We start from the raw sequence: 14,465 nt of genomic DNA, 5'->3' as shown, positions 1-14,465 counted from the left end.
ATATAGAGTAACGAAAAGTGAAATATTTACTGGACTTGACAAGGTAACTAGAATACATTCATTGAGAAGGACCAAGAAGCAGATATTTTTTCGGAATAAAATGAATATGACTTTACAGATACCATGCAGCATGACTTTACATTTACAGAAGATAAAGAGGAGATGTGACTGTATGCTAGTCATTAAAAATTTGCTTTTAAAAATCAAAAAGCAAGAACAGAAGAAGGAAAAACCTAACCAACAAAGATCAAATATTTAGCAAGCAAGGTCAACATTTACAAGACGAGGGGGAACTATGAAGTTCTCAAGAAACAAAGCAGTTATGGTTTTACCCATGACATGAAAAAAGCAGCCAGCGGCTTGTCACTGGTTAACACTGTATGTGGTATGTGGGCGTGTGTGCACATGTGTACTGGGGTGGAGGAGAGGAGAACTAGTCAACGATGCATCTCCCTCTCCTCCTTCCTTCTCTCTCTGCCCCTACCACCCTCCTTCTTACTTTCCCTGGGCTGTGGTGGTATTCAACTACTTTTTTCTTTTTCTTTCCAGTTTTTTTTTTTTTTTTTTTCCTCTTGGGCCTTAAAAAAAAAAAAAGACAAATTTATTAAGTGAATTCATGTGCCATAAAACTCATCCATTTAAGTAGTGCCCAATACAGTAGTTTATGGTACATTTAAAAACTTATAAAACCACCACAGTTTTAGAATATTTTCATCACCCTAAAAAAAAAACCCATACATATTAGCAGTCACTTTCTACACTCCCCCACTTTTCACCTTGTGGGGAGACAAAAACAGTGAGCTGTGGCTGTAGTTATTAACTGATCCATTATTTCCTGGAATGAAATACCACCAGGGTTGAAAATGGTTTCCCTTTACTGTTTTCTTTCCCCAAACATGGAGGCTTATCACATAGCCTCAATAATCTTTGATGTTTACTCTAAATCATACATTCTTAGAACTTGAAGATTCTAGTTATTTAAACCTGTTTTATTAATATACTTTAGAATTAACCATTCATATCTAGCTTTTGATTTGTTTCAATGTTTCTAGTGAGTTAACTGTCAACTTATTTTATGTTTTTATATGCTGCATTATTACAAAAAAAAAGATTTAATATTTACTAAAAATGAAATAGAAAAATAGAAAAAAAGTAAAATTTAACTACTATATTATGATGATCAGAACCCAGGTGCTTTTATGTTCCTCATTCCTGCTTACTTTTTTTTTTTTTTTTTTTTTTGAGCAAAAACAGAAAAGGAAGAAAGGGGAGGGAATTGTGTAAACAAATGTGGTATTGAGAATAAGATAACCTTCTGATTTTACTTCCAGAGGACATGCAGTTTATGAAAATCCTTTGGTTATAGTTTATCATATAAGGTAAAGAGGAAATGGTAATACTAGTTAATAATACAATTATACACCAAGGAAAAAAGAACAGAGCCTGGAAAAGAACCTGACACCATGCAAAACTGTATAATGGTACTGCAAAGATAACAGCATTGTGGGGAGACAAAAACAGTGAGCTGTGAATTATTAACTGATCCGTTATCTCTTGGAATGAAATACCACCAGCATTGAAAATGATTTCCCTTTACTGTTTTCTTTACCCAAACATGGAGGCTTATCACATAGCCTCAATAATCTTTGATGTTTACTGTAAATCATACATTCTTAGAACTTGAAGATTCTGGTTATTTAAACCTGTTTTATTAATATACTTTAGAATTAACCATTCATATCTAGCTTTTGATTTGTTTCAATGTTTCTAGTGAGTTAACTATCAACTTATTTTATGTTTTTATATGCTGCATTATTACAAAAAAAGATTTAATATTTACTAAAAATGAAATAAAAAAATAGAAAAATAGAAAAAAAGTAAAATTTAACTACTGTATTATGATGATCAGAACCCAGGTGCTTTTATGTTCTTCATTCCTGCTTACTTTTTTTTTTTTTTTTGAGCAAAAACAGAAAAGGAAGAAAGGGGAGGGAACTGTGTAAACAAATGTGGTATTGGGGATAAGATAACCTTCTGATTTTACTTCCAGAGGACATGCAGTTTATGAAAATGGTTATATTCTATCATATAGGGTAAAGAAGAAATGGTAATACTAGGAAATAATACAATTATACACCAAGGAAAAGAGAACAGAGCCTGGAAAAGAACCTGACACCATGCAAAACTGTATAATGGTACTGCAAAAGATAACAATGACATTCCTTACCCTCAAAGAACCCTTCCTGTCTTTTTGTTTGCTTTTGATTTTCCAAATCCTGGGTCAAATAAAAGCTAAAGTGTTAACTATGACACTGGTTATTGTTATTTTCTTCTGTTTACGTTGGTCATTTACTGCATTATATGCTCTGCATGAAAAAAATGTTTAGCACTTCTAAAACTATTGCCTCACTTTAGAAACTAATTTTTAAATTAAAAAAAAAGTTATTTCAAAGAATCAAACCTGTATGACCGAAATGAACCTATTTTTAGTTAAAATATAGGAACATTCTAAGGTCAGAGTCTTCAAAGTTCTGTTTCTAATGTGCATGTGTTCTACATGCAGATGATGGTCAAATATTTGTTGCATGAACTTGTAAACCTGTGAGGGTGGAGTACAGTCCACGATTAATATGCTGGTAACTCACCTTCAGAAATCATTTTTACTATATACAAATAGCACATCAAGAGGCTTCTGATTTCATACTGATCCAATCGGTTATACTGAGATACACTACTCCTTGCAGAACTCTGCCGAGTCTGTAATACAAAGATAGGACTTTTGTGAAACAATATTGGTACTGTAGCTTCCCATAGCCTTTAACTCAATAACTGTTTTAACCATTAGTCCTCTGTTTGGGAAAATTCTAAGCATAAATCCAAATTTTATATCACATTTGGAAGGTAAATGGGCTGACTCTTCTTTGCTACTGTACCTAATAATATCACTGGAAATTACCCTGCAGTCTTCATCAAGATATAGCCATGAATATACCGTGTATGTTTCATTCCCATAGGTCCTGTGTTTTAGTAAGAAAACATTTTGAACAATCATATGTGGCTATTCCAGGAAAAATAGCTTTTACGTCAAGGAGAAACTTAACTAAGGTACATTGAAGCATAAGAAACATTTTAAACTCTTTAACTTCAGTCTCTCCTTAGAGTTTATTAAAATCCAACGTCTAAATAATAGGTCGGAAAATCTATCTTAAAAAAGGGGCTTAATGACATTACAAGATAATTTTACTAAGGAGGACCCAGTAATACTTCAAAATTAGAGCCTCTACAAAGTAGTGATGTTCCTATTATTTAGTGACTTTTGTTAAAATAGCAGTTAAGCATGACAAGATCTGACTTATTTGGGGATTTGTATGAATACAGCAATGACAATCTCCTAACGAATGTACCCTTGTTAGAAACCAATACTTTCAGCTGAGCTAACCTGGGCTGGGGATATATATTTACTAATGTAGGATTCACCAAGAACTTCTACTTGGAGCAAAACATCTAGGTTCTGAACGCTTGCTAGCTGTGTGACTACTAGCAAGTCATTTAACCTCTTTGTCCTTTATGTGCCTTACCTATGACAGTGTCTGTTGTCTTAATTCTAAATGGTGTGAAATGAGAACCTTTATGATTAAATTACTAACTATGCAAAGACTCAATGGAGTATATAGTCCAGTGGTTCTCAAGGGGTGGTTCCCAACCAGCGGCATCAGCATCACCTGGGAGCTTAGAAACACAAATGAGCAAAAGCCCCCAGACTGACGGAAACAAATTCTGGGCATGAGGCTCAGCTATCCATTTTTATAAAGTCCCCCAGATGCACCCTAAGAATGCCATGATCTAGGAGAAGAAGTGCCGGAATTAGAAAATCTGGGTTCAGGCCTGGCCCTGCCATAGTTGTGTGGTTGTCCTAAGTCACAATCCCAGTTTTAATTTGTAAATTGAGAGTTGGAATTTATTATTTTTATGGACCCTTCTAACTCTAATTTTATATGATTCTCTGATTTTACGTAGCAGCGTGACAAGGCTTTACTGGTCTAAAGTGAGGTTTCTGTCTCAAGGCAGACATATCCCAAACTGTAATGTTACGCTTGAAATAATTTGATGGAAGAGTTAGAGAATATATTGTGATTAAGTGATTCTGGGATGCTGAGATCATCAATTTGGGGACCTAATTTTTCTTCTCCCATGTTAATGTCATTACTCTATTACAAAAGAATAAAAAGCTGAATCCTGCCAGGGAGTGATTTAAGTGACAAGGTACATTAGGCATTTTAAACTTGAACCTTCCCTCTCTAGAACAGGTTTACAGAGTGTTAGGGTTAAAGGAGGTATTCAGAGTTGGAACTCTTAAAGATGAATGCCTTATCCTCTATAAACAGTTTTAAAATATCCAAGTAGCAGCTGCCAGGATAGGAAGGAACTGCTACAACATCCAAGAATTATGGGATGCTTTTTACAGATCCAGTACAAACTACAGGAGAGTAGAGAGACCCCTATTTGCATAAAAAGAAAGACTGCTGTAGCTTAACACATCACTAGGGTTATCCTATATATTTAGGTTCTTACATTTTCACCAGTGCTGCCCTGATCTGGAAATCCTGTTGCTCCTTCTGGGATGAGCGAACCTCTCGAATCTTCCCTCTTAATTCCGTGTCCATTTTGAAAAGACCCATAAGCTGGAAAAAAGCCAAGTCCTTGTTAGCAACAGGAGGAACTGTCAAAAATATTTTTAAAACTAAGCACTAGGTTAATTTAAGTAAAGACATATTTTAGGAAATAGATCTTGGTCATCTAAAATGTGAAGTTTATATATTACATTAAAACACCATAAGAAGCCAAATAAAGGGTAAACAATTTTTTTTCCTTGAAACACTTTAACATGTATGAAACTACAAGAAATTCCTTGCAAGTCATAAAATAAAGGCAAACAATTAGATAATTTTATAGATAAGGAAAGTTTGGCCCAGAAAAAGGAAGTGTCTTGTCCAGGACTGGAGACAGAGGATTGGAAACCAGTGTTTTTCTCATTATCCTTTATTTTCTTAGTATACTAAGCTAAATTCTACACAAGCTGAGACGAGGAAACCTAAGCAAAGAAATGTGGCTGCAAGTGTGTGTCAGATTTTAATTAAACTTTAGTAGAGATCATGCTATGTATAGTTTTTATTATGAAATATTTCAAAACTACAGAGAAGTATAGGGTACATTTCTAAACAGCCATGCCATGTATAATCTTTAAAGGACTTTTAATTACCGGTGTCTTTGTCAGTGCTCAGACTCCCTCTACTTGTAGGTGAAGCGAAGCCACATGCAAACTCATCTCTGGATGCCTGTAACACAGTGTGATACCTCTGTCATTTAAATACATTTGTACACTAGGATAAGAAATCAGAATTAACAATGAGATGGTACCCTAATTTTAAACAAAGCTCACTGTGAAAGTCTAAGTCACATATCAGTATTGGTATTTAGGGGACATCTCTTTAAAAATGGATCCTGGTACGCTGTTACAACCATGACCTCTGGCAAAGTGACACAACTCTAGGTGGCTGGTAAAAGCTGCAACTGGTGTGATCTAAACATGGTTCCATTCTCCTCCTTGAAGCAAGGGCAATACTAGAAGGAGAGGTGTGACCAGAGGCCCTACATGATCTTGAGTTGCAAAAGAAAGAATAGATAAGTAAAATATTTCCAAATATCACTGTCAAATGTTGTGGAGTGTGCATAAGCATGAGTAACTGTGTTTGTGAAGAAAGGCTTGCTTGACACCCAGGTAGGTGATATAGCATCCACATTTAGCTGATTTACATAATTGGGAGCTACAGGCAATCAAGCGAGGCTTAAAAGCAGCTTTCTCAGGAACCCAGGGTAGGCTTGACAAATCTACGGACATTTATTATGGGGAATTTCCAAAGGAAGCTGTAAAGGACACAGTTTCACCTGCCACCCAACAATGTGACTTGGCTACTGAACATGTGAAGGTGATCTTGGGCCAGACAGAACGTGGAGTGGGGGTGGGGCAGGAGTTATTAGTCCCACTGGACAGACTGCAAAGTATACACCACATTTTAAAATGGCAATCGGTAAAATGGAGCATGTCCAGAAGACTCCAACCAAGAAATGTAAAGGGTTTGAAACAACAAATGATGAAGTGGAGATATCTGGCCTGGAGAAAAATTTAGAAGGGACATGTGTGAAGGGGTATCACGTGGAGGTAGAAATGGATGTGTTCTATGTATCACTAGAAGGCAAAACTAGGACCAGTGGATAGAAAATCTTGTAGATCTAATGTGAGAAGGAAAGTTTTAATTACTACTATGGCAAAAGGTTGTTTTGCCAAGTGGGAGACTGATCACCTCCAAAGTTCCTTTCAACTCTAAGATTCTAAGGGGAGAAAAAAGCACAGACCAACTGTGATGAGTTAAAAGCCACTCACCAGGAAGTGCTGAGAGGAGGCTGTCAAAGAGAGGGAGAAGCAAAGGAATACAGTTTAATCCCTGGTGCCTAACATTTTGCAAAGTGAATGTTTTGTTCAGTTTTCTGGTTGAATAAATATATGAAGGCATGTAACAGCAGCAAATCTTAAAAAGAAAACACTGAGCACAGAGGATTCTTGGTGTTCTCTTGGACCTCGTTACTCAAAGTGTGGTCCTTAGACGAGAAAAAGCCAAGAGCCTGTTTGAAACGCATAATCTCAAGCTCCACCCCAGGGCTACTACCTTAGAATCTCTGTCTTCATTCCCCAGGTGATCCATATGCACATTAAGATTTGAGAAGCACTGCTCCAGGAAAAAGTATAAATTTAAAATGTTGTAAAAGGTGCACTATTGAGACCATACAGCGTATGACCCTAATTCCCAATACAGTCAACAAAACAGGATAAAATGACAATAGAAACACATTACTACTTACAGAATTAGGCATGGCTGCACAAGAATACAAGGTATCTCGACCTGCTAATCGCTGTATATTTTCCAAAAGCAGTCCAACAAATGGGAGGTACAATTGTGCTATTTTGGCTTGTTGGTTCTGAAAAATAATTATCAAAAGCTTAATAGATATATAATATGCCTATATTACAAATAAAGTTGGCTCCATCTATCCGTTTAAACACTAAAAGCAAGCTAATATTCATAACAAATTAGTGAAGCATGAGTCTATTTATACCCATACTCTCAAAACTAGCTGCCACACCACTTTGTTGGTATTTGAATTTATATACACTACAGAGTCGAAGCACATCCTTCAAACATCACTACATAATAGGCAAAAGTTTATTTTTTTTAATAGCAGATCGTGTTAGTCCTGCTCTTTAACTCCAGCGAGGGTTGGGTTTGATGAGAGCAGGGATCCTGTCTGTCTTGTTCATAGCTTCATCCCCAGTGCCTGGGCACATAGGATATGGTCAATATACATTAGCTGAATGAATGAATAGATGGAAGAAGTAAAAAACATGGTGAATTACTGTATTCATTCAAGAAATATGTCTTTGCTTTGAGTAAAGCTGCAATTAAAATAATGTAATCTTGGCCCCCTAAATCAATTATACAACTTGGGAGATTGATATATTTGTAAATATGCAAGTGAAGCTGGCCACTGGTCATCTTAATGAATGTGGTACCTCTTATACAAACTTATTGCTTTTCTCAGCTATAGACATTCCTCACCAGATATGTACATACATTCAAATCAGCCAAACCAGTGGTTGTGATGGCACAAGAGTTGCCCTCCATATTTTAGGACTTTGGGAGGTTTGTCTGTAGACTTAGATAAGGCCTCTAGGGTACAATGGTTAACCTATAGAATACAGATCAATAGTGTCTCATAGTTGCATTTATTCTTGAAATTGAACAATTTTTCATATGTTAATTGTCCATTTGTACTTCCTCTTTTATGAGTTTCAGGAACTCTTAACAGACCTACTTCTAATACACAACCCTAATCAGTAATAGTCTCTATCACTAGGAGATTCTGGTTCAGTAGGTCTGGGCTGGGTCCCAGGAATCTGCCCCAGATGGTGCTGATGTGCACTGAGGTTTGAGAACCACTGATCTAGTTCAATTTCCTGCTCAAGGCAGGAACAGCCCTTACCTGCATCCTTGACAGATGGTTAGTTTTTAAACTTCTTAAACACTCCAGCCCTTTCAGAGGTTCTGTTAGAAAAATCCTTTAGCAGTTTGTAAGTTCTACCTGCTAGGTATAAGTTCTACCTGCTAGGTATATAGTCCACTTCCACTTTACATGGCAACCCTTTAAATATTTGGAGACAATTACCACAAATTGTCTTAATTCACTCTTCACAAGGCTAAATAGCTGTTACTACTTTTCTTTATTCTTCACATGGCTTTGATTTCAACAGTTTCCACCATCATCATCACCCTTTCTCGGCAGTTCTCTAATTTTCCAGGGTCCCACTTAAGATTTGAGAGGCAGTAGTATAGTCTAGTGGTTAAGAGCACAGATTTTGAATTTTAGACACATAAATTCCAGCTCTCCTGTTACTAGTTACTTGATTGTGATCAAGTCACTTAACCACAGTTTTCTCTTTAGTAAGATGGGGATAATAATAGTGACATTAATTCATGTAAGCTAATGTTTAATACAGTGCCTGGCATATAGTGAGTCCTCAATAAATTTTAGCTACTATTATTAATATTATAGCTTCTCGATGGGAATTCATTTTAGCTCTGATAGTCAGTGATCACTAGGGAAGGAGATACTACACCTTTCTCAGGTGAACAGGAGCACAGGCAAGCATGCAGTCAGGGCAAATATATTAAAAGTTTTGTCTGCACAAAAGACAGAAAACCATCTAAGAATCTATTAACAGAAGACAGTTTAGATAAATAGAATAAGGTATATCCATATGATGGAATACTATGCAGATTTAAAAAAAAATACAGTAGATCAAATCTTCAGGCTATATTGTTAAGTGACAAAAGAAAAATGCATAATGGTTTCTACTATATATTTATATATATACATATATATAGCATATTGGCTTGTGCATGCATAAAATAGAAGTTTATATAAGAAACTGATAACAGTAGTTGCTTCTGGAGAGATGAACTGAGGCATGGAGGTAAGGAATGGGAGAGAGGCATTTTGATTCTTTTTTTTACCATGTGTGTAAGATTACTGTAAAAAAAAAAAAAAAAAAAAAAGGAAAAAAAAATCTGCCCACAGTCCAAGCAGAAATTGCAATTCTTAGGTGTCAACATCACTTGCAGTGGGTACAGGAACTAATACAGACCCCAGAATAAATGTTAGATGTTGGATATTCTTGTTCTGAGTAGGAAAGATGTCTCATGGTATTAGGAGGGCTCCCAAAGCAGTTTTTGAGTAGCACATAATAGGGACCAGTGACATCTCCATAATTTCATTAGAGGAGAGGCTGCGGAGGGCAACATGGCTGGAATGGGGGGTGGCGGTGACTAGGAGATCGAGTCTCAAAGCAGCCTTTCCACAGGAAGAATTTTTTTCTTGACTGTATTTTTATTTGGGGTCACTTTGGGGGACCCAATGGAAATTATAGGGGCTTAAAGCTCCCCTCTCTGCCCCCACCTTGGCATCATCATTAATGGTGAACATGTTTTAAGTGAATGTATCAATATTTGACAAATGACCTCTTAGGCCACCTGTGAAGTCTTTGGACCAAACAGAGAAAGGGAATGAAGCAGGTTCATGAAGCAAAGTTTTACTGGGGAGAATCCTATACACACTTAAAACCTGTCAGAAGATTTTGAACAAAGAAAGGGCTTTAGAAATTACTGAAAGGGTAATGAGGCTGGCATCTCAATCTTTCCCATAGTCTAAAACCTCAAACACTCAAAGAGGCAGAGTGTTATTTACAGACAACAACAGTGATGTGTGTGTGTGCGTGTGAGTACATATACTGCTCTCAGAATTTTAAAAAGTAAATAATGTGCAAATATGTGATATAAAATATTTAAAATTCTACCTCTAGGTAAGACACTAGTGAAATCCGATATTCCTTCACTTTCATCTGAGGAGGCAGGGGAAAAAATACAACTTCCTGCTTTAAGAACAAGAACTTCATTTTGTACTTTTCCCACAAATTCTTTGAAATCATGGCTAAAGACATTTTCCTCCGCTACTACTAGGTACAGAGCCCAGTGGTAACTGGCATTTTTAAAGCTTTGACAAAGCTTGGTTGGAATGGATGACTTTAAGATATCTTTTCATTTATATATATTATACCAGTTAACTTACGTTAAGTCAGTATCAACATTCACACACACACAAAAAGTGGCACATAATAAAGCAAACCACACTAAATGGGAGTATGTTATTATAATTATAATGTGGAAAAAACAATGCAAGCTGCAGTAAGTAATAACATCTGAAAGCTAAAGAGTTTAAATCTACTTTAGGATAGAATTATATGAAGAAAACTAGCAAAATTTGTAAGTAAAACAAATCTTCATAATTAAAGAAATATAATTGGATGTAGCTGGCAGGCATTTTCTGTTTTTTAAGGACAAATGGGAATACTGTAGAAAAAGAATAAAATCCATCTCCAAGTCAGCTTTCCAAAGTAATTATAATAATAAATGACATGACAATTTTATTTAAATTTGAATGTAAAACAAAGGGACAAATTCTTAATTATGAAACAATATGTTACATTGAGCCAGGTAAGTAAGTTAGGTTATTCTAAATCCATACAGTTTGGCATCTACTTTTTGAAGCCCATAGGGTATAATGTTAGTAAGATTTGAATATACCCTCCATCCCCATATATTAAGTTAAAGGTGCGGCAAAAAGCAACTGCAGCTGTGGCCTTCACACACGGACAGTGTGTAATGTATGTAAAGTTTACAGCCACACCTACATTTTTTCAGTAAGAAGAAAAACTTCATATTACATATTTTATATTGGACATACTTAATGTGTCATTATTAATCACTTAATAATCAATAATAGCATTTATTTAGGGAGATATTTAAGGATATATATTAAGGTGTGTATTTGAAAGAGTGCACATGGCTATAATCGTATATGATTTTTAAAAAAAATTCTAGTTTATGTAACAAATCATGAAGCAGTTGTGCTGTTCTTTAGACATGATTTGAAAAACCAGTGTTCTTCTTCAACAGTTATCTGAACAGTATTTTTAAAACCTAATCATTTGAAACGGAAACAAAACGTATTTGTAAAAATAAATTCATCAATCCCCCCGTTATGTTCCTTACTGAAAACTTCACCTTGAACATAAAATCTTCTTAGAAACTAACTAATGTGATACTGATGATGATACGAACATCCTTACCTTGTGCTGGTATCTAGTGTCAAATGCATGTTTTATCAAAAGATTCTTTATGACAGAGATAGCTGTATATCTGATCTCATAATTGTCTTGAAGAGCGATGGAGGTTTCCCTCAGAAGTAGACCAACCAAGAAGTGATGCTTGCAATACTCATCTGATAAACTGTATTCAAGATTTGAATCTGCAGCATAATGAAATTTAAAATCCATTTATAAAAATACTCAAAAATTACTTTAACATTAAAGCACTATATTTATTCCTTAGTCATATGTGACCATGCTAGCAAGAACTATACTGTTATTATTAACAAATATGAACAATTCTTTTGTCATATAGAATAAGCATGCAAAATTTTACAAGATACGAGCACTCATCATTGGGGCTAGATGATAGCCTTAATGACAATTTCAGTCGGTAAAATAGTCCCTAGAATTCTTTGTTTTTCGAGATGCTTTTCAAATCTTAGAAATCTTAGGATAAAACCTAGAACGAAAGAATACTGTATTTGGCAATGTTTTAACACATTTCTTCACATCTGAAGAGATTTAGTTACAACTACAGATTGGAGTAATTCTCTACAGCAATACTTGATTCACTTATCTGTTTATATTTGTAAAGTAGGAAAAGGAAGAGACACTAGACAACTGAATCACCGTAACAGTATTAACTATTGACTGTTTTAGTAAACGTTATACATTGGCCCCAATATGATGGGGCACAAGAACAATAAGAAAAACAGCCTCTCACTCAAATTCATCACACGAATACAAATCTTGTATTTCATAAAATTACCGCTTTGAACTATTTCTTTCACTTCCTTTTAGATCCTTAGTCCATTTTAAATCCCAGCTGCTAATATCCCGGTTGGGACTTGCCTTATATAAACTGATTGGGTCACAATCAGAAGAGACCGTGACCAAGTTTAGTAATTTCTATGGTAAATTTCTACTACCTTTATTTCCTCTCCCGTACCCTTTAATTTTAGTTAGGCCATAAAGCTGAAGGATATGTTTTCCTTTTCTTTTCTGGTCTCTTCAGCACTTAATATAATGCTATATATTCAGTTAGGACTTAATAAATGCTAAATCAGATTTAACCCTAAATCCTCATCCCTTCTTTTCCCTGAATTCCTCAAGCCATCAATAAATACTGGGGGAAATATCGGACCTATACATGCTCAGAATCTAATAAGGGAGCGGTTGAATAGGGGTGCTTGGGTTTTTAAATATTTTTTCTCCGTTTTCACTGGCTGGCATTCAAGCACTGAAACTGATGCTCAGCAGCTACCCTCCTAGAGACCAAGGTAGCTGATATTCTTTCTGCCATTGGTCATGCTCTTTTGTGAACCCCAACCACTTTCTATGCACAGGAACCAGTACGGACTAACCCAGGTGGCCTTATCTGGGTCGACTTTACAATGGTAGTAAGCTTTTTTACTTCAGGGGTTTGAATAAATCCAATCAGGTAGTTTCAGCCAACCTCCAAAACTGTGGCCAAGCAGTCATTAAGCAGGGTCAGAGAGGAGGGAGGCAAGCCTGGCAGAGATGAGACACACTTAAAGAACAGCTACCCTCTAGCCCCCATGCTGGCTTGAGCCAAAACTTGTTTTCTGAGGACGGTGTTTTAAAGTTGATCCTTCTAGCAATCAACACTCAAGCTGATTTTAAGAGTTAACAAATACACCACCTCCTAGGTTTTCTGGGTACATTAACTAAAGCTTCATCTTGGCTAGGGAGGATTTAAAAAGCAAACAAAGCCCCCATCCATCTTAGCCATTCATGAAATCAATTGTTTTTAAAGACAGCAAACTACTTTAGAGTGAACCGAGTTAAACCTACCTACTGAAGTCAAACGGTCCACCGCAAATGAAAAAAAATCTAATTAATATATGAAAAGAAAAGGGACAAATAAAAAACATAGTAACATAAGAATAGTGCTACACAACAAAGCATTCAATAAAACTAGCAATGGAGATAACTGAAGGCATTTCATCAATTTAATACATACATATCACTATTTTACTCTGCCTTTATACTTCTCTTTTGATGTTCCATTCAGCAGAAATGTATTTATATGGTTTTTTCTTAATTCAGTCTCACATAAGAGTCCAAACAGTACTACAGAGAGCAATTTAACTGGTATCTGACATCTGTGTTTAAAAACGCAGCAATCTATGTAACACACCTAATTTCTTCATACTATGAATACTACCACTGACACTATGAAGGAAATGCCGAGTACCATTAACAAACCTATCTTCAGATAGTAACAATTCTGACATTACCTTTAGATTGACTGGTTTAACTAGAAAACGTTATACTATACTAGCGCTAGCCAAAAAAAGGAAAACACAATCCCTAATGATGGAAAACACGAATACATACCTTGAACTCGCTGAAGTTTAGGTTTTGCAAATGCCATTGGCAAATTCAGAGGAATGTAATGTTCGTGATTGCAGACTGTTTGCAGGAATTCAAACTTGTATTCAGCCAGGACCTAAACACAAAGAAATTAAACAAAAACTCCTATTTAGTAGTCATTTACTATTTTAATAATTAAATACAGTACATTAATTTTCAAAACAGAAGTGTTTAGTATTTCAGGCATACCTTAAAATGTGACCTGTGCAGTAAAGAGCTAACATAGCAGGTCCAAGACTGCTCGCCTTAAAAAGGCCTGCTTGCACGGTTGGTCATTGGCTGGCATTTGGGAAATTGGATTTTTTTTTAATTATATAAGTTTCAGGTATACAATATTATAATTTGACATCTGTATACACTACAAAGTGATCATCATCACAAGTCTAGTTGCCATCCATCAGCATACAGTTTACACCCCCTTCACCATTCTGCCCACCCCCCAACCTCTTCCCCGCTGGTAATCACTAATCTGTTCTCTGTATCTATGAGTTTGTTTTGGGGTTTTTTTTGTTCATTTCTCTTTTTAGATTCCACATGTGAGTGAAATCATATGGTATTTGTCTTTCCATCTGACTTATTTCACTTAGCATAATACTTTTAAGGTCCATCCATGTTGTAAAATGGCAAGATTTCATTCTTTTTTTGTTTGAGTAGTATTCCATTTTATATATATACACATACAAAGACACACACACACTTACACACATATATACCACATCTTCTTTATCCATTCATCCATCGATGGACA

At 35.7% G+C, this 14,465-nt stretch overlaps 1 protein-coding gene across 3 annotated transcripts in view; it reads right to left on the bottom strand.

The window, feature by feature from the left end:
- Positions 1-14,465, bottom strand: part of DOCK11 (dedicator of cytokinesis 11) — a 188,423-nt gene that overhangs the window by 61,375 nt on the left and 112,583 nt on the right. For 2 of the 3 annotated variants that reach the window (XM_036840275.1, XM_036840276.1), the window contains exons 30-36: positions 13,682-13,793; positions 13,136-13,174; positions 11,300-11,478; positions 6,919-7,035; positions 5,261-5,336; positions 4,573-4,682; positions 2,646-2,757 (exon numbers count right to left, since the gene is read on the bottom strand). In XM_036840275.1, coding sequence (XP_036696170.1) covers positions 2,646-2,757; positions 4,573-4,682; positions 5,261-5,336; positions 6,919-7,035; positions 11,300-11,478; positions 13,136-13,174; positions 13,682-13,793 — 745 coding nt within the window. The remainder of the gene's footprint in view (positions 1-2,645; positions 2,758-4,572; positions 4,683-5,260; positions 5,337-6,918; positions 7,036-11,299; positions 11,479-13,135; positions 13,175-13,681; positions 13,794-14,465) is intronic. The other variant, XM_036840277.1, reaches the window with a different exon arrangement.

This window comes from Balaenoptera musculus, chromosome X, assembly GCF_009873245.2.
Source record: "Balaenoptera musculus isolate JJ_BM4_2016_0621 chromosome X, mBalMus1.pri.v3, whole genome shotgun sequence".
In the NCBI taxonomy this organism is placed as follows: Eukaryota; Metazoa; Chordata; class Mammalia; order Artiodactyla; family Balaenopteridae; genus Balaenoptera; species Balaenoptera musculus.
The sequence above is the reverse complement of the archived record's forward strand: the minus strand, read 5'-3'. Positions and strand labels throughout refer to the sequence as shown.